Source organism: Pagrus major, chromosome 6 (genome assembly GCF_040436345.1).
Source record: "Pagrus major chromosome 6, Pma_NU_1.0".
Classification (NCBI taxonomy): Eukaryota; Metazoa; Chordata; class Actinopteri; order Spariformes; family Sparidae; genus Pagrus; species Pagrus major.
This window is the reverse complement of record NC_133220.1, coordinates 15,774,890-15,798,715: the sequence shown is the minus strand read 5'-3', so window position 1 is coordinate 15,798,715 and position 23,826 is coordinate 15,774,890. Positions and strand designations below refer to the sequence as shown.

Genomic DNA, 23,826 nt, shown 5'->3' with positions numbered 1-23,826 from the left:
TCTAAATATTCATCAGTTTTCTGACTGCAGCGATGTGAGCTCTAAATGCTGCCATTAGATCACCGGGAGGAGTAAGCAAAGGGCTGGAGCAAACTGAGGTGAAATGTAGCAAATGCAAAGAATAAATAAAGAAAAACATCTTAAAAAATTTTAATCTCTCCCTGTAGAAGCAAATTTTCTGCAACCACTTTGAATTTTGTGGCACTCTTCCTTACTGGGGATCTGAAACAGGGTCTGCAGCCGTATATCTCAACTGAACAGAGCCTCTGCTTGTAAGCTACATCCATATTAGCAGTCTATTTCCATGTTTACACCGCTCCATATTCTTTGCAATAGTAACAGGATTACTTTGTGACAAATGGTAATTTGTGGAATTTCCCTCATTTCAGTTTGAGGATTTTCTTTTTCCTCTGTCCTCGTCTCATATACATATATATATATATAAAAGTTTCTGTATTCTCGTCTTCCCGGAGGTTCGATTCCAGAAGCCCTTCAGGTTTGGGAGCAAACCTCTGTGAAGGGCCAGATAAAGCAGAGCAAGGCCTGGTGGTGCTGGAGTGAGAGAGCACGGGAGAAATAATAACACGCAAAGAATTCACTGACGTGCATAGTTTTACTCCACAGGCCAATCTCACATATCCCAACGTGAACATGCAGGCTATACTGAACAGCGTGTACATATTCTGACTGACCATTTTCTGCCACTCAACTCAGTTTGTATATGCATGCTTTAAACACACAGTATGTAATTTCTGCTACTAATCAAACCAAAACAGTAGACATAAGTAGTGTGGGATCATGGGAGTTGTTATCTTCATTGTTAAAACAACCACCATTACTGATGATAATCTATCTGATGTGAGTGACTCCGGCCGAAATGTTCACGGACGAGGTAATGTTTTATAGTTTTACCCGTATTATGTTTAGTCGTGTTTACCGACCTCCTTCCTCAATCTGACTCTCTCCTGGAATTCATGATGTGGTGACAGGTGACCAAATGAAACACAACGGGGAACACTGTTCTAGTCTCGTCATCTTTAGTAACGCAGAAATATTTAGAACCTGACCAATATATTAATCTAATATATCAGTATTGTCGTATATTTTGTCCAGTATGCACCAAAATGAATTTTGTCAGAGACTATAATGCAGAAGTCCCAGTGAAGCTTACTGTCTCAGTAAGGGGCGTCACGATGCCAGTATTGATGATAAAAATTGACGATTTATATCTTGTTAATAACACACATATGATAATATTGTGTGAATATTCCAGTGCTGTTGTTAGGCCTTGGGGATCTTTTGTTTATTTGTTCATCTTGTTGCCTTTTCACTATTCATTCAGTGTAATTGTTCCTTTGTACAGATATGGTTACAGACCCTCTCTGCACCTCCTCACACTCACACTAATTTATTTCAGAAAAATGAGACAAAAAGACAGTAAACAAAGTAAAAGATGAATTTGACTGATAGCATTTTGTCTCTATCGTTATCGTGAATTAGTTTGATCACATTAATCGTGTTGTGAAAATCTGATATCGTGACAGCCCTAGTCTCAGTGCACTGGTGTCATTTTAGTCAATAAAGTTTATTGTTCAATTGGTATAATATCCTCACTCCGTGACATACCTTAGTCATAATAACCACATTTAGGGATCGTTGCAAAAAATGTGTATATCAGCTGCTATTTATTGGAATTTCTCACTCCCCAATATTGGCATCAGCCCCAAAAATCGAGTATCAGTCAAGCTCTAGAAATGTAGCATATTATATCTTTAACAGCCGACCATTTTCACATTTTTTAAAGGATAATTTTGGCCTCATTTATATTTTTCTTATTGTTAGAAGAAGCATTTGAAAAAGAGGAAAATCAAATGTGTTTCAAGACTTTCCACTTCTCTAGCCTGTCCATGGTTCTCAGCCCTTAGCCCATTTTCTACCGACGTGGTAAAACTTAAAAAATGCCAACACATATATAGATTCATTTTTTAAAAAAAGATTTATATCCTAAAAGAGTTGAGCACTGTTGCGTTTAGCGAATTTTACTCAAACAGGAGAATACTGCACATTTGTGGGACTATTTTCAGCTGTGGATTTATATGTGCTAGTAAGTATTTATGGCAACAGGATCGTGTGTGAAGGTCTCTTCAGCGCCTGTGTTTATAGTAATAAAGGAACATGTCATCAAAAGCATCATATATGTGTTTTTAATAGTATTTGGACAACAATGTAAAGAATAAGCTATATACTGTAAAGCTTTGGCTACACAAGCAATCCTTGTTAGTATGATCAATGTATTGATTGTTGACAATAATATAAACATAGAACATTTCCTGTCTTTATTGTGTTTTCAGTATTTTCCAGGATTTGTTGTAATCTGTTCTGTTTTGTATAAAGGTGTTAGAGTTGAAGCCCTTTGCGAACAGTTATAGGCTGTTATTTGTCAGTTGTTAGTCAGACCCCTTTGTCTCAGACATCACTTGTCATTCTTACGACCGTCACTTAGGAATATTTTGTCAGTGTGATCCTGCACTTTATGACTACATACTGAAAGGAATTAGTAAATGCACATAAGTGAATTAATGTATGGAAATTAGCTTGAGTGCCACCGCGGGTCTGGTTCTGTTGATCCCCAGCTGCATATGTTGGTAATCACCGCTGCCTCTTGGATTCACTCACAGGCACGCAATAAACAACCTGCTGCCAGCACCCCCTACGCTTTTGTCTAATCTGCCGTTTCACTGGGCTCTAGATTGTCGCACAAATATGAAAGTGAATTTCAGCAGCAGAATGCACAGAGGCACATTAACTAGGATGGGTGCCTGCACACTAAAGCCCCAGACATTAAGTCTAGGATTTACACTGGAATATGATTCCCTAAATGTCTTAAGAGTTTTGGTGCAGACGTTCTCAGACAGATCTTGGAGAACTTGGTGAACTTGGTGACCTGCTGCCTGGTGTTGTTTTCAAAAGCACATTCATCATGTCTCTGAATGAGCTCTTTAAATTGCACCTTGGAGCTGATGATAAGCCTGTGATTAACTGGTAGGTACATTTATTCAAAAACAGCTTCACTCCAGTCTGAGGAACATTTTCCTTTGGATTCAAGACAGCAGAAAACATCACTTTTTCACTTATGTCTCAACCTTCCCTGACATCCCATCCTGAATCTTTGGTTAATGCCTCCATCTGCTGGAAGAACGAATGTACTGTCTGTTATGAAGGGCCACTGTGAGAACCTCATTTTGATGCCTGTTTGTAACTTAACCGACTGAAAAACCTTTTGTTTCTAGTGGTATATCACTCAGTATATTAATCTTATATATATCTTATAACCATGGTCTTAATGTTATGTAAGTGGTCTTGGGGTAGCTTGTACAACTATACATGTATAGGTGATGATTTGTTTTCAATTTTCACATACATGGACTGTGGTTTGGTAGCAATTTGTAAGTTATGACCAAGATATTTTTTAAAAAAACTAACTCACATTATCAACAGAATGTGAAGGATAAACACTTTTGACGTTAGGCCAAAGACGTCTACGCAGGCTACTGTGTTGCAGAGATGTCTAAGTTAGCATGCTAACCAGCTACCCTCTCGATTCACTGAGTAAGATGTGAAAACATTGTGGCTACAGGCCATTTTCACCCGCTGCTGACTTCCTATTCTCTGTTGGTTCTTCCTCTCTCATCCCCGCCTGCCGTGTCTCGTCTCTGAAGTCATAGTCCTGGTCTAAGCTGCTGTAAATCACCTCCATGCTGTAGTCCCTGTCTTCAAACTGGACTTGGAGACTGTGTTCAGTCCCAGTTCGGTGTCCACCGTCCAGCCGTGTACACTCTCAAGTCAGGATGCCAAATCAAGTTGAGCTAATGGTGTGTTCCATTGTACTAAAAATAAGTCTCTGAGAGTATGCGCTAGGAGCTCCTCCAGTCTTTTTTTAAGTGCCCTTCACTGTTAAATCAGCTGCTGTAGTTGCTGTGAAGTTCGCAGACTTACCATTCAAACACTTGTTTGCAGCGAGCATCCATGTTTATCCGAGTAAATGCACTGAAATGTTTTTAGATTGGAAGTAAGAAATACCAACTCGGAAATTCTGACTTCCAACCTACAATGTAACTCACCATAAGCCCAGTCGCCCGCGGTGACTCCTCGTGATCCACGGCTAACGGTAGCTAGCTACAACCAATGATAGCTACCAAAGCAGCAGTTGTCGGTTACCCTGGTGATATGCTGCCCCCTATGTTTTTGGAGCTACCTTCAAATTCTGGACATATTTTACAAATTACACCTTTAAGATCTGAAAAGAAGATTTTTATACTTATGTTCCTTGCTTACGATTTAGTTGAATGATCACTGAAAGACACGTTTGTATCTTTTGTATTCTTATCAATCGGCCTCAGGTGGAAAGCGTCTACTGAATAAGTTTAGCCACTTTTAAATTAGTTTGGTGTTGTTTAGATCACAAAGCACATTCCAAGCTATTGCATAATTACAACATAACAACATTAAACAAAACTAATAAACAATACTGCAGCTCTTAGTTGTCTATTTTCAGTATTACTGTCCTGTAAGTTTCTATTCTATCTCCGTGCATGTGTAAGCAATTCATATTAGTTTTGCAGTTTATGCCTCTTTGGTTCATAAATTGGTTTAAGCCATGACACTATTTTTTAGGTTAGGGATCATACTTGACGTGTATTACTACTGCTGTACAGTACACTCAGTATATGCTGTATAGTGGTAGAGTAGGACATGTAGCACCATCCTTGAAAGGGGGATAGAGGCACCCAGCCTGGCAACCCCGCTCCTGTCAAACCCTCGCTGCAGAGCATGCCAGTTGCTGCTGGAAGTTGCACAGCGATATTAGCCTCTTGGCACTTGTCAGTAGCACAACAGTGAGCTAACCATGGCGGGCAAGAGGGCGTTAGTAATCCTGTCTAAAGGTGCGGAGGAGATGGAGACTGTTATCCCTGTGGACATCATGCGCAGAGCCGGGGTTAGTAGCCTGTCCGCAGGCTTGTTCACTTGTTGTATGTTAGCAGTTAGCTAGCTTATAATGCTACTGTCAGCCAGCTAGCCTGGATTAATACTAAGGTTAGCCACTCATTCACTCAGTTCACAACAGTATCATGATTTTAGTGCTTCACTGGGCAGCTTTGTTAAGACATAGTGTCACAATGTTAATGACGTGGAGCAACAACATACAGCGAGCTAACGTCAACACAAACTAGCTTGCTAACTTTCCCGAACTAACAGTAGCACTAGCTTTAGCGCTATTTGACCGTTCACAGTGATGCTTTTTGCTATTTAATGCGTCATTTAGACAACTGTGGACGCACTCATAACCTTTACAGTGAGTGCGGGCGGAGGCCGAGTTAAATGTCAAAAGTCCAACCTCTCTGCCCCTCTCCGCCATTTGATAGCTTTCAAAATAAAAGGCTCCATATACAGACAGGATGCCATGTCGTGCCATGATGCCAATGCTGTGTTTTTGTATTACTCACCCAAACCTGTAGATTGCAGTGACGGTTGCAGGACTGACGGGCAAAGAGCCAGTCCAGTGCAGCAGAAACGTCGTCATTTGCCCTGATGCTAGCCTGGAGGAGGCCAGCAAACAGGTTGGCTTCAGCATCTGTCCACTGACACTGTCTTTGCATGTTTACAGCGTAGCCTAAAGCCAGTCAAAGCCACAGTTAGTTAGTTAGTTAGTTAGTTAGTTAGTTTTTATGTCTGTGTCATGCCAATATCTGGCCCATCCCACATGGGATAACAAAACACCATCATAATACAGAATGTATGTCATCTTCCGGTTTTACAAGTATGAGCAAAAAATATCTATAAATACATAAAATGAATTAAATGACAAAATACTGTATCACCAGTTTCTTGCAGGAGAGAGAAAATGATATTAGAAATGTATAAATCTTCAGTGTATCTTTATAAAGAGCTTTTCTCTTATCTCCCACGCTTTCTCCAGCCCACTTAATTTTACACATTAAGATCTTTCTTTTCACTTAAATTATATAAAACATAATTCGCTGTGCCATATTCAAGTGTTATCATCCTAAATGTACATAGTGTTGGTTCAGTCCATATATCACCCGCCTATTGCTCTTTATACCAAGTAAACACAGATTCTCTGAACATACAGATGTTGACCTTTTCATTATTAAGAAATACTTCATCCAGTCCATAGTTACAGAACAATGTATACACATAATTTGTATTTTGTAATGTGTATATTTTCATAATCATCATCATGTTTGATGGTTTCCTGCTATTTCAAAGCTTGCAGTCTCCCTTTATCTATCATGGTTTGTGTCCCAGGGGCCGTATGATGTGGTGCTTCTGCCGGGAGGAATGCCAGGAGCCCAGAATCTGGCGGAGGTGAGAAATACTCAGATAAACTGCAAGTAAGCTGATGACTTTCTTCATGTTTTGATCTGCAAGGTTTCAAGCACATCAAGGGTTTTTCCATGAGTCGTGGTTGGTCAGCTTTAGCCGGGCCGTACCAGGTCAAGCCTCAAGGACATTTGTTTCCATTACCACCTCAAGGCAGGGGACGGCCATGCTGTGCTGCTGTGGTCCTGCTTGGCCCAGTGGTTCTCAAACTTTCTCTGTCAGGATGTCCCCTTTTGAAAGCAAAAAAAAAAAAAATGTCATGCCTGCAACCCCATGTAAAATATGTTCTTACAAACAATTAAAACTAGTGCAGAAATTACTAACAAAACAAGCCAAATTAATTGATTATTCTGGGTTTTTCTTTTTGGGCCCCATGTATCTATTAGTCAAAATATGGGCCCAGCTTTAATAATACCAGAATTCCCCATTAAATATTATTTTACTTGAATAACAATATCAGGAATGTGAATTTGTCTGATTCCAAATTTTAATTATTTCTGTATAACATTAAACACTTGTGACTAAATAAGCCAAAATCAAAGTTAAAGTTTGGGGAAAAAGTGCTTTTGTACAATAATATAATAAACCTAACTGACATGCCCCTTGAGGACGGTGCAGGCGTGGTTTGATCAGCATAAGAAACAACCCATCAGCAACCATTCTCTACGCTGTATCGTGCATCTACAATATATTTTGTTTTATATTAAGTCAGGGAGGCATGAGGTTATTCTATTTTATTCAATATACTGTGTTAATTAATAAATTACCTCCTGTCCGGTGCATGATGGGAAAGGATACAGCCCTCCTGTGACCCTGAAAAGAATAAATGGCTATAGAAATTGGATGGATGATAAATACAATGAAAAATAAATGGCCCTAAAAGCAATATAACAATGTGTCACCATAATTCATATTCAAGCACTGAGACTGGGTTCATATTTCATGTATTGTTTCTTGGTATCAGTGGTTATACTTTCATTCTTCTTAAGAATGCCTTTTAGGTCAGCTATTCTCCATTATTCTCTATTATTCTCTATCCCTCTGTGCTACAGTGGTTGCATAGAGGAGTGTTTAATAAATCTGTATTTGTACAGTGACGTGTTTAAAACATTGCCGCTTTGTTTCAGTGATCACACCATAGTCAGCAAATACACTGTGCAGTCACATGGCCTACAAATGACTCAGAGTGCACCTGGTTTTTTATGCTCTCTTACAGTCTCCTGCTGTGAAGGAGGTGCTGAGGGATCAAGATGGCAGAAAAGGCCTGATTGCAGCCATCTGTGCAGGTACACTTTGTGAAAACCGACGAAATTATACAGGACCAACTTCTAATAGTGATGCTTTTCAATGGGTTAAAGTTTAAATATGACATGACCTCAACTTTGACCACCATGCTGCTGCTTTTAATCAAATAGATGAAAATTACCCAGCCTACACAGTGCAGTTTATTCTGGCGCTTGCTTTCTAAAATAGCATCTTCATACTGTAAGTAATTGGGCACAAAATGCACTCACAGTCATTTTCCATGTCAAATCAAACCAGTTTGACATTCCAATGATAGAAATTAAAAAAGCGTGCACTATGCCTCCATGTGACCTGTAACCATTTTTAACTAGAAATAACACTAAAGGTACTATATTGTGGTTTTAAACATACCAAGCTAATGTTGTGCCGGTAAATGGGATTTGGATTTGCCTGAAACTATGATTAACGATCTTGGACAGGAAAAAGGTGCAGTTTTTATATACACATGGCAGTGGATTCAGTGGATTTTCCGGTATATTAGTAACTGGATGTGCCCTTAAAAGAGTTGATCACACACCTTAACTACATTTTGAAAAATAGACACCATTAACAAACGACATGCTTCATTAAATTATGGTCATGTGTGACCCCTTTTTGGCATTTGTAATGAAAGGGTGAGGGTTTGATTAATAACTGTCCCTGAGTGAACCCATAAGCACTGACATTTTATTTGACAGCCTCCGTATGCAGAGAAAGGACACTGGAAGGACATTCTGAATAGGGACGTGGACCAATGCGGCAAAGTGGATTGAAGGGTGTCCTAGAAAATGACTGGAAATCCTCACAGGAATATACAGTTTAATGAACCTGGCAGCACATGGGCCCATTGTAAGACTCATTCTAACATGGAGAATAATATCCTGACATGTAAAAAGGTCCATTCAAAAATGACTTGATTGAAAACCAGAACAATAATGAGTTTATTGTATACTTTTTTTTTGCTAATATTTCTTCCGTGCCTAAGGTCATGCCCACAAAACATAGATACATCATTTTTAGAATTTAATCAAATCATATAAAGAAGGTCGTCATCACCCTTCTCTTCACATCAGCCTTTGTCTGACTCTGGTTCTCAAAGGTCTCTCTTTCTCCCAGACTGGCGTCCTTTGGGTGGGGACTGGCTGTAACAAGAGTAGCTTGGCTTTAACTGGCAGTCTGCTGTTCTGCCAGGGGAAAGTGTAATCTTTAGACTGCATGGGAAGGCAGCCAAGGAGCATAATCAATAACTTTCTATTTATTAACAGTTTTTGGATGAGCTCACTGCAGTGGTAGGACATTGCCAAAGTTAATGCAGCAGCAGTCAATGTCTTCAGCCTCTCCTTTTTTCCGTCTCTTTTCAATGTGGTGCAGAGTCTTTGGAGAGAGGCTGAAATTGTATACTGCATGTGTGTATTATTAGAAACAATGGTACACTTGAGGACACCTTTAGGACATAGTGTTGTCATCAAATATTTTGTACTTATGCTGCTCATTTATTGTACTAACTGAAATACCTGATGTTAAATACAGCATTTTTTGCATTTTCTTGTGTTCAGCTTGAGGGAAGTGATTCAAGGATCTAGTATTTCACCCTATTTTAGCATTGACTTCTTTGTTTTTCCCCCCCAAAAAACTGTGTAAAGATGAAAACCTGGACTGACACAAGCAGCAGAACATGTTCTTTAGTATCACTTTATAACAGGAAGCTGTTAAATGAGCCTTAAACAGCTTCGCCCTTCTGCAGGTCCCACTGCTCTTCTGGCACATGGCATCGGGTACGGCAGCACAGTCACCACACACCCTGGCATGAAGGACAAGATGATGGCTGGAGGTAAAGAAAACAATTCATGCAAACGAAAGGGTGGGAAATGTGTTGAAATGTACAGCTAGTATCTTTAACATTTGCAGCTCCGACCAGAACAGTAGGAGTTGTAATTATTTGTAACAGGCAGCAGATGGTGCTGTACTAACTCTTTGTTGCCTATAGACAATCATGTCAGTATGTAGGGGAGAGCACACCACTCAAGTGAAAGCGATGCAGGATTTTGACAGAATATGCTAGAACTGGGTCAGTTAAAATGATGATAGATTATCTATGTGTAAGTGCTGATATGTCTGTTGCTATTGTGATTATCCTTATGGTATTACTCTGTCTTTTTTTAGACCACTATAAATATTCAGATGCTCGAGTACAGAAGGATGGACATTACATCACCAGCCGTGGGCCAGGAACCAGCTTCGAGTTTGCCCTGACGATTGTAGAGGAACTTATGGGGGCTGAGGTTGCAGCTCAAGTCAAAGCTCCTCTTATTATGAAAGACTGACTGCATCCGCGTTCACTCACTTGCAAGCAGCACTGCCCGCTATATACGTCTGGCACTACTGAGACAGCTAATCCAATGTAGCTGGCACAAAGAGTCAAAGTCACTTGTGACAAATCATTCACCCTCCGGGACATAAGGATGTTTCTGTTCTGACAGGTTATTGTCTTCCTCTGTCTTTCCTAGTTGGCAATGAAAGGCACCCAACACTGAAATACAATATCACTGCACAGGCTTTCCAAAGGAGATGAAATTATTTTGTTTCACTCTAGAGATTCATCAAATAATGTGGTTGCTTGTATCATGTCATTAAAACATAAATGTGATGAAACTCTGTTTGTCTTCTCTTTTATATTGTACGGGTATATTAATACTGGAGGTCACTGTGACTTGTTTTCACATGCTTGCACTGGTTGTTGACACCTAAATATAGGCTGCATCATGTAATGTATTGTGAGCACTGCTTAGAACGCGGGAAGCAGAATCCAAATAGATTGGCAGGCGGTCTGACCAATGAGAAGCCTCGGCCTGGCTGCAGTTGTATCCTAACTGACCAATGGCAGCTCGCCCGCAGCCAGCAGGGCGGGGCTCTGGTGCAGCGCGTGGTAGTTGTGTCAGCGCAACAAAATCCTGAGGGTCTTCACACAGACTGAAAGGAAGAGCAGGATTTCGCCAAAGGTAAGAGCAGTTTGGCTTTGTCTTGTAGCTGGAAGTGATGTGTGGCTTATTTACACTTTTATAAACGATGATATTTATTCAAGTGGCGTTTAAATATCTTCATGTCAGCTAGTTTACGCAACGTTAATCACGGCAACTAGCAACTAACGGTATCGAAATTAACATGACATGGCAGCGTTACCGTTAGCTAGTTAATAAAACAATAAAACAACGCGGACAAGTGTTACATCACTGAGAAAAAGAGAGTGGGTGTTCAGTCATTCTGTTGGCCGTGATTAGCTTGCTGAGTGTGTTGAGTGGTGAGCTTCAAGTTCGCTGCAATCCATGGCAAAATGGATTGACACCAGCGCCTCGTATTGAGAGAGAGAGCAGAGTAACGTTAGCCTGAGGTAACTCTCGCTACATCTTCGTCATTCAAAGATGAGTTCAGACTGAGTGCAAGAGAAAGCTTGTAAAATCAGAGGAACGTCGTATCTTAACACTGAGAGATCGTTCTGCAGATGTGACCCGACATGGAGTCGTCAGCTCCAGAAGCTCTCCATCCTCAGCAGCCGCAGTCAGACTGTGCTGCATTCACTGACGGTAGCTAATAGGCTCCAGTGCGGCAGAGGCCAGGTTGTCAGTACGAGGCGTCACCGTGACAACGAGAAAAAGCACGTGCAACTAACAAAATAAACCTAGAGAGATTTATTGTGCACATATTTTACTTGGAAATATCATGATCTTGAAGTTAAGGTCACGTTGGTATTGTGTCACTGACTTATCCTCATATCCTCACTTCTGGTTTATCTCCACCATCTTCATTGACACGAGGCCCATCAAGACCATGCCCTCATTTTCGTTTTAACACTCACAACAGGAAGGACCAGAGGTGTCATCTTCACGTCTTTCAATTTACATTGACAGGAAATGCACTGCAAGTTATTTCTGGTGTAGGCTGCATTTTCACTTGCTGGGAAACCGCCTCTTCTTTTCTACAGCAAGTCAGGGGGTCATCCAAATAAGAGGGCTGCTCAAGTGGCTTTTTCATCCACCATTGTACAACCAAACAAAAAAGTGAGTCAAAAAAAAAAGACTGCTAGGCTCGGCTCCCTTTGCAGTGCATCATGAGAGCACTGTTTACTGTTAACATCACATTACATCAAAATCCAAATCATGAGTGTGCGCCCTATGACTGTTACCTGTGGGTGCACTGCAAAACGTTTCAGGCTAGTTGTTTGCCCTATGACAGTCTTCAACATTTTGGATGAGGCTATTCCTGTCATGTTGAGGCATCATCACTGCATCATGTGCTGCAGCTAATATGTTGGGCTTCAGAATTAGGAGCTGATCTTTGCCACTATCTGGAAGTCAAGTGTTTAGATAATTGTCCTGATGACATTGTATAGCACAGTCCCATTAATGCTATGCTTTTCAGTTGGATATTTCTGGAACGTTAACATTTTGCGCTGTTGCACATAACATGTTAGAATTATTCTGCTTGAGCAGCTGTACAGTAAAGCGCTTGAGGCTTGACTCCCTATTTCTGGATGGGGCAGAGGAGCAGGGAGGGAGGGGTGGGGGGTAGGGTGAGGCTGAAGTCACTGTGACTGAGTCATTGGTTTAGCTAATGATGCAATTAGAGTGCTGCACTTTGCATCTCCTGATTAGATCCCCCACTTGCATTGGCCTGCAGACAATGAAGACTGAATTTGCTTGCCTGAGTTGCTTTGGCAGATACATTTGAAAAGGTAATAGGCAATTTGCAGGCAAGTGGGGTTTCATCAAACATCAACATTTTTTGTGTCATCAGCAATGAATGGATAGATTTGTCGATCTCTTGCACTTCACTCTATGTGGAATCTGAATTATAGCACTTGGTGACTGTGCAGTTTGAACCACTATAGGTCGTTGACTCCTATGCTTAACTTTGGAATAAGATAGACATTTTATGTCAAGTGGGAAAGTAATTTGAAACTGCAGAGATATCTTTGTGATTTATGCTTTACTACTTTGGTATTGCTGCTTCACATTATTGATGAAACAATGTTAGATTATATACTTTAAACTGATCCGGATGAGTTTGTTTGTATTGAGTGCATTTCGCCCCACTTAATCACTCTGGGGGACTTAGTTTGCCTGACACACAGTTTTGAAAAACTGCTCTGATGGCATGTACTAATGCAAAGTACAGACTTAATTTGTGTTCGTTTATTTTTAGATGAGAATATGACAAGGTAATTGCATAGATACTCTTCACTTTTATCTAGAACATTTTCAAATGCAAAGGTTAATGAGAAACTCTGAACTCGGCTGTTCAGAGTTAAACTTATCACTCAGTTATTAGGTTGTCTGTTCTGTTCTTGTAATCAGTGTTTCCATAGACAATAGGGCTTCATGGCTATGTAGGGCTGCAACTACAATTATTTTCCATTATTGATTCATCTGCAGGCTATTTTTGCAATTAATCGATTAATTGTTGTGATGTCTTCAAATTGCATCTTTTGTCCAATCAACAGTCTAAAACCGAAAGACTCTTCATTTACTTTCACGAATGACAAAGAAAAGCAGCAAATCCTTACATTAAGGAAACTGGAACGAGAAAAACTAGCATTTTTGTTCATGAAAAGACTGAAACGATAAATCACTTATCAAGATATTTGGTGATTAATTTGCTTTCAATCATTTAATCAGTTAATTGACTAACTGCTACAGCTCCATGGATATGTGGGTACAAACTTCACATCTTAATAAATCTTTATGTATGTATTGGTCATAACTGAATTGTTATTTGCACTTTTTTGTCCTTAGGTCAGCTATAACCAAAGTAAGTAAGCAGGTCTAATCTAAAATGCAAAAGAGGACCCTAAACCAAAACAAAAAAATGACCTTACTCAATATGTTTGTTCTATGGAATAACTATTTTTGTTTGTATGTTGTATGTCAATAAAGGTGACCAAATACACATACAAGTGCAGATGTTGTGCAGCATCAACTGTTTGCTGTAGCCAAAGTTCCCTCTGTCCTGGAATAATTGGTAACCACATCATTCATATATTGTGGTGTCAAGAAAAAGAGATCCACTCGGGACCCTCACATATTGTTTTTTGAAGCTGAAGCCAATATTTGCTTCTTTCCTATCCTGCAGATTGTTTCTTGTAAGCACATTCACTTAACGTTGCCTGTATACATGTCTTATTTCTGTAGTCTGGTGGGAATTTTGCAGTGGAGTATATTGCATAGCACTTAAGGGTGGGGAAGAAAATTGATTCTTGGATGCATTGTGATTCTCTCTTGAAAGATCATGTGTCAATACAAAGAAGTCAATTTTTGGACATTTAAAAGCCAATTCCTGACATTATGATCATATGTAACAATTTTGTTAAACCGGACTGTACGTTCCTGATGGCTAAACCATTTGGATGTCTTGTCTAGTATTTACGTCCAAAGCTACTTCTTGAATTTTGGTGAGGATGGCTGAGCGTGAGCAAAGATAATGGAAGAAAATCAATCCATTTATTATAATTGTGTATCATTACAAGAACACTATGTTCTAATAGGAGCAATTAGTAAAAAAAATAATGCAAAGAAATCAAATGCAATATGCATCGATAATAGTTTGATAATTGCATTGTAGTCCTCTGAATCGGAATCAAATCAAATCAGGGATTCCCACCCTTAACAACACTGGTTTAATATATCTCTTTGGCATAATCAATGTCCTCTATGAACCCCATCTTTTGGGATCTGAGACTTCATCTAAGCTTTTCCCTCTCATGTCATTGATTAGCTGCTTATAAGCGTAGAGTCCAAAGCTATAGCAGTAAAAAACATCATCACCCCCTTCTGTTATCAGTTGGAGACATCAGTCAGTCAACGCTGCATCTTCACACTCCCATCTACCAGATTAGGAGCTGATTGAGGATTATGTGGCGTGTTGTGTTGTACAAGAAGTTACACCCTAATTCCTCAGAGCCTGTAATTTTGTTTACTTAATGCCTGTCACTTGTTCTGTTCTCTGTGTGGTAAATCCCAGTGAGACCTTGCTGAAACTGCAGCACTAAAAGCCTAATGGCCTCCTCAGCAATACCCAAAGGACCTCAGAGTCAACTCAATATGGAGCTGGAAGTATAACCAACTGCATGTAAAGTGTTATGTGCCGTTGTATGCAGAGGGATAATAATTTGGAAGTCAGTTCTGTTTTGCCTTTTACTGGTGGTATTTATCCTTGTAGAGGTAAAATAATCAAATAATTTAAATACCACCTGGTGTGTAAGAAAAAGAAAATCAATAGTGTTAAAATAAGCTATTTGTGTAATCTATATTCAAGTAAATTCTATTCATCTCCTTGAGTGGTTGCAGACCCTCAGAAAAGTAGTGATTAGCAATGAATCAGGAGAGGCACTGATAGAGCAGTGATTTAGATGCCTGCATCATTCTGTACCAAGCTTTAGAGGGCAAGCCCCTGTGGTTAAGACTGTGGTGCCATTCAAGTGAAGTGAAAAATATCCATATGTGTAGTTCTAGGTCTAATCAAAGTGAGGTCCAGTGTTAAACAGGTGAATATGGACTTGATTACAGAGCTTTGCTGTGACTGGCCGATCACACCAAGATGCGTGGCTAACATTGTTTTCCTATGACGTGGTGTGCCTGGAGTGCGCTCCTCTCTTGTGTGTCATGTTTTTCCATTAGTTTTTAGAAGTTGAAATATTTTGAGTTGCATCGCTTTTCCAAGAATTACATGTGATTGCCCAGTTGTGCATGCAGCACCTGCTGTTTAGCCCGAACCCTGCTTTTCCACAGCGTTTTTGAAGTTGGCTGCGCCTGTAGCGACAGCTACTTGCCGTATTTCAGGTAGTGTCTCGCCACTTAGCTACTGCAAGGCAGGAGTTGTTCTGTTTTTGACTGTATCAAGAAAGCTGTCCCATTGCAAAAAAGCTGACATGCTCAGGCGAGTAGAGAAAATCCTCATCAGCTCACCACTGTAGTCACCGCTGCTTAACAATGTCGCTGTGACAGCAACCTTCAACCTTATCACGCAGCCAAGAAAACTCTGGCTCCTGTCGACGAAAGGAGCAGGCAGATCAGCTATCCTTGCCAGGCGATAGTCTGATATACATCTCTGCTGGGTGCTGGGTTTAAAAACATCTTTCTCTCCATACCACATGTTTGTAACGAAGTTCTGTTCCCCCTCTGGAGCTTGAAACAAAGTTAGCCAACCAGCTATACTGAAGAAGCTTAGCTAAGAAAACAGTAGCACAAATAACAATAACTCGATTGAAAGCAACTCCCTAACAGTGGCCCTGGCAACGAAATGCTGCTGCTTCCCGTGTAACTGAGTGCCTTGGGTTCGCCTAACTGGGCAGCTTCCCGACTCTGAGGGCACACATCAGAGATCACAAAGTTACAGTGGTAGAGGGCTCAGTGGTCTGACTGTCAACCTAACCCTATTGGACAGATGTGAAAAGCCTCTCTGCATGATTATAAAAATAAAGTTTAAATGCAGTTCAGCTAACAACACAGTTTTGAGGTGTGGTCCACCAGAGAATTGTCAGCAAAATAGAGTAGCTGCAAAGCCTGTTTTCTAAAGGATGGAATGCTGACTTCTGTTAATACAGCAGCTGTTCGATAATTGATTGATTGATTAGTTGATACTTCCCCCGATAGTGCCTTTCTGCAGTTTGGCTTGGACCATTTCAGTTGTTGTTTATTATCTTTCTGTAAGCAACATGACCATAAACAGGCATAGTTGAGTGTAGAAAAAGGAAGGATACGATGTTGCCATAGATGTGAAGTGTCAAGCCATTTCTTGCGATGACAGAAGGAAGGTATGGGTTAAAATGAATGACCAAGCCTCTTTAACTTCCTTGTAGGTTTTGATGAGGGCAAACAGTCAAACACATGGCATGATCACAGGAGCATCACCTTTCTCTTATGCAGCTGTCTGGCAAAGCAGCACACAAGTGTCACATGCAGACTACAGCCTCCCACCCTAGATACATAGCAAAGAGCCAAACCTCACACCGTTCAGTGTGAACATAGATATTTTTGGAGGCTAAGTTTAGGAGTGTGTTTTGAGGATCATGTGCCTTTTTTGTCTGCAACTGTGGCCCCCAGTTGCAGATGGTGCAAAATCAGTCACCCAGCATAAATTTATCCATTTCAAGGCAACATTAAATGCTTTAGATGTGTTATTGTTTGGCAGGACTGAATGGACCCCATGTGGTTTGCCCCCAACTCTTTGAAACTTTTGAAAGTGTAGTTATTATTGTGAGTCTGGGTGAAGATCTCTTGCTGTGGCCCCATCAGACTGTCTAGCAGATACCCTGCCATGCTTGGTGTCATGATTGGAGAGGAGCGAGCTGCGGAGCTGCAGTCTGGCTGGAAGCAGAAGTTGAAGATGCCGTGACTGGGCTTGAGATCCGAGAGAAAGGCCAGGGACAGTGGTGCGCAACAGTGAAGCTGTAGCTGTCCCCTCAGGCTCTAGGCAACACACACAAATATGTATACACACAAAGGGTGGGTTCAAATCCATTAATACAAATATAAAAGAAACTGATCTGAACACAATAAACCTGGGAGGTAAATCACAGCAAAGGGTATTTTTTGGAAGTAGAGGTGCTCAGAAGTTACTTGCCACAAACTGGGTAGAGAATGAAAATTGTGTAAAACATTTTTTTTTTTTTTCAAAAATCTAATTTTCAGTACTGCATAATATGCCACACATGATTTGTGATAAATCTTTCAGTTCAGTTGATGTGCTCCTAATGTCTTATATAATTTGAAATATATACATGGTGCTACACCTTTCAGTTGTCTTGCCTAAGCACTAGCTTATCTATACACTGACACAAGACTGATAAATATTTCCTTGGCCCAGGTGAGTCTGAGAACACATGATGGGACGTGGGCTGCGTTCCACTTGAAGGCATCCCCTCTGAGCCTGACTACCTGCTCAGCCACCTGTTCACTTACCTCATGCCCAGAGCAATCTGTAGTATGGAAAACCAGTTGGAACAAAGAATCCCTTGCAATCATCAATCAATCTTCTGTTAGCATTAGGAGCAGCTAAGGTAGTTTTACAATCACAATTAGTCAAAAAAAGTAACATTTATGTGGGTTTTTTTTTTTTTCTCTGAAAAAACTATTAAAATCATGTTGATGTGGCATTTGTTGGGGGGCACTACCAAATAAACAAACATCAATCTTTTTTTTGAGGTTACTCAGGTAGTCAGTTTCACAAAAAATATTTAAACATCAATATCACCAAGTCAGATTTCCATGCCTGCTTTGTGAGAGCAGTGTTTTCATAGCTCATTGATTTGTGCTAGCATTACTTGCAAATACTATCAGCAAGGTGCAGCCATTCCAGAAATGGCAGCACTTTTTGAATAACTTGAGATTGGAATTGCTTAGCAGATTGTGGTTTCTTAAATTTTGAGCATTTCCTTTTAAATTTAAAACTATGTTGAATAGCATAAAGCAGGCAGCTAACGAATACAAGGGTGCATTAGATTTGATGGACATATTGCAGTACAAGTTATTGATTCTTGTAGGGAAGTAATCCTCTCACTTGACCCCACTCTGCATGAAGGTGAGGGTGCACTGTTAGTTAATGGACCTGATAGGGTTTTCACCATTTAGAGAGCTACTTGTTGGTGCTTGAACTAGATCCTACCAACTTTCTTTGTTTGCAGTGTAGATTACTTACTGTGCATGTTAATTTTATCTTATTTCATGATAGTGCATAGGATTTACGGGTGTTTTTGAGTGCTTGCACAGGGCTTTGTGACAAAGAATACCCCCCTTCTAATTGAGCTCTAGCGAGCTATCTTAGAAACCACAGAAGACTTCAGAAAGGAGTGTCTTGTCATTGAATTTCAAATGAACATACATGCTTCTCGCTTGCATTCCTCTGGCCCACCCTTCTTTCACCATTTACAGCTCACTCTTGATTCACTGAATGCATGCTTACTCGAATGCTGACAGTGCAAAGGGAGGTGGGTGTGTGTGTAGAGGAAAGAGGGAGGGGCATTTCCTTTAATGCATCTGCTCTGTGACTCCCCAAGCTCACACATTTATTCTGTCTCTTCCCTCAGTCTCTTTCTTTCTTTCTCCCCGTTCCCCTCGTCCCTCTTCTGTCTGTCTTGTGTCACTTTTTTTCTGTCCTTCTGTATTTCTGTCTCTCTCATGTCAGACATACATGCTCATCTCACTCAAGCGTATAATCTCTGTCACACAGGATCTCACATTCACCAGTCTTGTATCATTCCTCCTCTCGCTCCTCTCTGTTTTCCTGCTCTTGGATTTTTGGCTGCTGCTCCTCCATCACAGCTCCTGTATTCTGCATTTACTCCCTGGTTGTGCTCACTGCGTCAGGAATCAGCAGCAGACTGAGGTGGGTGTTTGAAGAGCATCATCGCTAGGTCTGAGGCTACATGTCTTTGGCATCTCTCTCACTCTCTCTGCCTCTCTCTCACCCCTCTCTCTTCCTGCCTCTTGTCACTTCGCTCTGTCAGTGAGAGTCGAATGATCGTGCTTGTGTGCTCCTACAGGGGAGCAAATACCATACTATCCATGTGCAGCAGCTCTTAACATTATCACACATTATGCTAGTGATGTAGCATATCTACAGATCTCTCTGAGTGTCTCTGCAGTTGATAGTGCTGCTGCTGCTGCATTGAATACCGTCTTTGCATACCTTATTATACTGGCATCTATTCTGCTCTACTCCATTACTCTCCTCTCTCTGAATGTCTGTCAGGTTTTATGCATGCTCTGTCCTTTTGAATTCTTGCCAAAGACTTGGCCATGCTGTAGGATTTTAAAAGAGCCACCTTAAAATATCCAGGGTGAAAGACTTGTGCAGGCTCACACAAAATTACACATGCACACACATGCGCATTGACACAGGCGGTTCGACTGCTTTTCACCTCACCTGCCCTGCTGCTGCTGCTGCTGCTGCTGCAGTTCCATCTGTTGCAGGCACCACAGCCAGCAACACCCTGCAGTCAGGCTTTAACTGTTCTCCCACTGTTGTGATGTATGTGGCTGAGAGGTTGTGACAGTCATCTGCGCCTGGCCGAATGTGTTACCGTGTCATTTAAATGTGTGTTTGTGTGTGGGTGTTCATGCTGAGGCGGATTGTTGTGGGCCAGTATCTCTGCATGCCTGTGTGTGCTTGTACACGTTAGTGCATGTGTGTGTGTGTGTGTGTGTGTGTGTGTGTGTGTGTGTGTATGGGCACTTTTTTATACGGTTTGTGTGTTTGCCTGCCCATGGGCTCTGGTCCAAGACGAAAGAACGGGAGAGGCAGGCTGCAGGGGTTCAGTTTGGTGCAGTAAGCTGTTGAATGCTCTGTAACGAGGAGAAAAGGCAGATTCATGTGCTTGTGTGTCCTTTCACTGGGCCTGTACGTCGATATTGCAGAAAGCATTGCGTTTTCTGAAATGGTTGCATTAATTTGTCCTTGAATAGCCAAACTCTTAACAAAGTAATTTTTTGTTGTTAATACCACTTATATTTTCAACAAATAGGATAGTGCTAGAACAGTAATAAGGTTTTTCATAATTTTGTGTTTGTTGTCCCTTAGGGATATGCACTTGCAAGACCCAACAAGGAATACTACTAACAACACTTCAAACAAAATGTCTTCAAAGAAATACAATCTGACATCCTATGACAAGAGGAAAGGCAGATTCATCTGGAAAGTGCTTTGGTTCGGCGTCGTTCCTAATACTTTTTATGCCAGAAACAAAGGAGACACTACTTCTCTGATGATGTTGCAATTATGCAGGATGTTCAGATTTTAAAGTGAACCCTGGACACACTGAGCAATGACAAAACAGGAAAGCAGTCATCAAATAATTTCTGCTGAGTAGTTTATATTATTATGAAAAGATGTATAGATGAATCATCAAAACGCAACACACAGTCTAAGGGTAGATATGAGCACATAATCCATGGCACAAACCGGGTTCATATGCCATCCAGCATTCTGGATAAATATGCATGATATGATGTGAAACTAGAAGTTTTGTCATCATTCTTTCCTCGTTATCATATATTGATATTAGTGTCGACATATAGTGATATTGTGCTTCTCTGGCCCTGTTGCTGGTGGTTTGGAAATCTTGCCTCTTAAGCAGGGATGAATGATATGTAAAAAAAATGGTATGCTGGGACACATTTAGCTTTATCAAAAAAATGCAGCTCCTGCGATTTGGACGTCATGCGATTTTGATAAGGTTTCGATTCATTGCTCAGCCCTATTTTTAAATAATGATGTCTAACCTTGATTTTGTAAAGATAGTTTCAGAGTTGTTTTGAAGGTGCTTTGGACAAAGCTCAGCTAACACCAAATTTACCCCAGCCACACAGGGAAAGCAGCATGTCAGCAGCAAATTATCTGCAATTATCTATACTGAATCCATTCATCCATAGTAGGGCTCAGGATTTCTTTCATTATCAATTAATTTCTTGATTACGTTTTCGATAAATGTTTGAAAATACTGGAGCCCAGGTTGGAATATTTAAAATGCGTGTTTGGTCTGACCAACAGTCCAGAGTCCAAAGATACTCAGTTTTACTCTCATAGAAGACTAAAAAGCCAGCAAATATTTATATTTGACAAGCTGGAACTGGTGAATTTTTGACATTTTAACTTTATTATTGAGATTATTGCTTGATAGAGTTGGATGATCATTTGTATTTTCATATCACCCAATCGTTAGTACTTGAGTTTGATGACAGGTGATCTGATTGCCAGGGAGTGACAGCAGGCTAGTGAAATGCCAGCAGGGATGACTTAGTGGCCTTTCAGACACAATGCGACAACAGCACCACTGCGCTCTAAAACGCAGTATTTCCGATGGCTGCGCTGCACCGTGATGGCTTTTTGTTGCATCATAAAAAAAAAAAAAAATAAATAAATTTGTCAAAGAAAGTTGTGACATCTCGCATTTAAAAGTCAGTGTTTTTGTGCTTGGTGCGACAATATTGTTGTGTAATCTAAGAAGTGCAAATTAAGTGCAAAGCAAAGTTTTGGCGAGCAGGCACATGGAGAACAGAAATGCGGGATGTCACATCCATGGAAAGAGATGGCGAACTGGTTTTTAATGAAAGATTTAAAATTAACTTGTGTCTCATGCTGATAAAGGGAGCTCAACAGGTGGAAATGCCACTCCACCAGTAACATCTCTAAATGCACATCTGGGCGAAGATTTTATTGAGTTCTGACAGTAAGTTAGTAAAAACTGCCTTAATATCGATATAGGTAAAACCAATCGTTGGTCATCCCCTCAATCGTTGATACACAATCTTATCGCCAATCAACACAAGCCTATTAATAAATTGTTTTTGACCGGAGGTATAAAAAGTCACTTTGGTTGAGTTACACACATAATGCGTAGTGACGTGCAAGTCATGATGCAGCTAGTGTAGACAGCTATGTTGGTTGAGTGGGGATGTGTATCTGTTTCACGTCTGACAGTCCACTCAGCCCAATCACTAATATAGGTCCTGACTCTCTGCAGTTTTTACAGCTTGGTCTGCTGGTTGCTCCAGTGGGGGTGTTTCCCTAAACTGAGCTCAGTAATCATTCTGCAGTTGAGATTTAGCGGCCTGTCTAGCTTCATTAGCCCTGTTTTGGAGCTCCCAAGGGGCATCACACTCACACAAACACACACAGGCACGCACACACAACAGTGAATTTCTCACACATTTGTTCAGCAGGTATGTTGTCATCCTCCTTTAGTTGCCATAATTTTCTCCATTTTTGCTTTGGAGATGAGAGAATATGTGGCTATGTTTAGTCTTGTTAAGGGCTGAACTGGGCTAAAAGTTTTTGTATCACAGTCATGTTTTAAAAGAGTGCAATTGTTAAAAGAGTGCAATTTACCAACTATAAAAGAAGAAGAAGAAGAATCTTTATTTGATCACATATCATACAATGTACAACATAGCGAAACTGGTGCTCTGCATTTAACCCATTCCATGGGAGCATTAGTTGCGGGTTAACCCTTGCAGCTGGGGACCAACTCCAGATCTTAGCCAGTGCCTTTGGTCAAGGGTACCGACTGGAGAATCAACCTAGTTGGGCATGTTTTTGATGGTGGGGGAAACCAAAGTTACTGGAGGAAACCCATGCAAGCATGGGGAGAACATGCAAACTCTGCACAGAAAGGCCCTGCCCCAGCGGGATTCAAACCCAGGGTTGTGAGGCAAGGGTGCTAATCACTGTTCCACCATGCTGCCGTCTTCAGTTCAATTATAAGTTACAGTGTTACAGGCCCTGAAAGCATACTTTCTCAGTCAGCTTTCTATTCAAATGTGTCTGACATGAAAACAGAATTTTCTGCCAAAGTCGGCACAGTTTTGGTGAAATCACATCAGATTTTGTTCTGTGCTGTTTCGTTTGTGCTCTTTACAAGTTGTCAAGTGAATGAATGAGAGAATACTTGGCATATAGTGAACAGTATTCAGGCACATCACATATCATGGTTTAAACTTAAAACTTTGATTGTTTCAAAGTAAATTTTTTTCAACCTTTTAAATTGACAGCACCATTGTAATGACGGAAATCTGGGGAGACCTTAAATCTCAAGGAAGATTCAGTGTTGGACATCTACTTTACATTTTTCCAATTTGAACACTACGGCTATGACTGTATTGTCATTAACAGTCTTGGCTGTAGTGTCTGAGATAAGACGGACAGCTGTAGCTTAGTTCCAGTTGTGGTGGATCACCCTAATGTGATTACTGAGAAGGACTGACTCTCTGGCTTGTCAGTTGGTCATTCCCATGAGATGTGATGTTTCATCAGAGAAGACTGAAGGCCTTTCTATATAATGCCAGATTCGGACTCACGTACTTGACAGGTTTCGACTTTAATGGTTTTTTTCACAAGTGGGTAAAAAAATCTACTTGCCAAAGTAAATTTCTAGTTGCGTCTATACAAATTGTTTTATTTAATTATCATGTTCAATCTTGTGTGTTTTGCTCTCAAACTTGCGGCAACCGATATGACTTTGTCAGGTATTTTCCCAGATATTTGGGACCGATATTCATTTGCAGTAAAAATTAAACTCTATGTGTTAACATTTCGAACAACTAGTGATGAAATGAACAATAAACAATTTCCAGGTACTTTACTTGTGTATTT

The 23,826-nt window shown here is 40.5% G+C and overlaps 2 protein-coding genes across 2 annotated transcripts in view; both read left to right on the top strand.

The window, feature by feature from the left end:
- The first annotated feature begins 4,819 nt into the window (after window positions 1-4,819).
- On the top strand, window positions 4,820-10,338 carry park7 (parkinson protein 7). The gene is made up of 6 exons (XM_073468874.1): window positions 4,820-4,996; window positions 5,517-5,618; window positions 6,328-6,387; window positions 7,619-7,688; window positions 9,431-9,517; window positions 9,850-10,338. The coding sequence occupies exons 1-6, from the start codon at window positions 4,907-4,909 to the stop codon at window positions 10,008-10,010; spliced, it is 570 nt and encodes a 189-aa protein (XP_073324975.1). The 5' UTR covers window positions 4,820-4,906; the 3' UTR covers window positions 10,011-10,338.
- A 291-nt stretch (window positions 10,339-10,629) lies between these two features.
- kcnab2a (potassium voltage-gated channel subfamily A regulatory beta subunit 2a) overlaps window positions 10,630-23,826 on the top strand; it is a 93,528-nt gene continuing 80,331 nt past the window's right edge. Inside the window, exon 1 of the mRNA XM_073468112.1 lies at window positions 10,630-10,685. The gene's annotated coding sequence lies outside the window, so the exon portion shown is untranslated. The remainder of the gene's footprint in view (window positions 10,686-23,826) is intronic.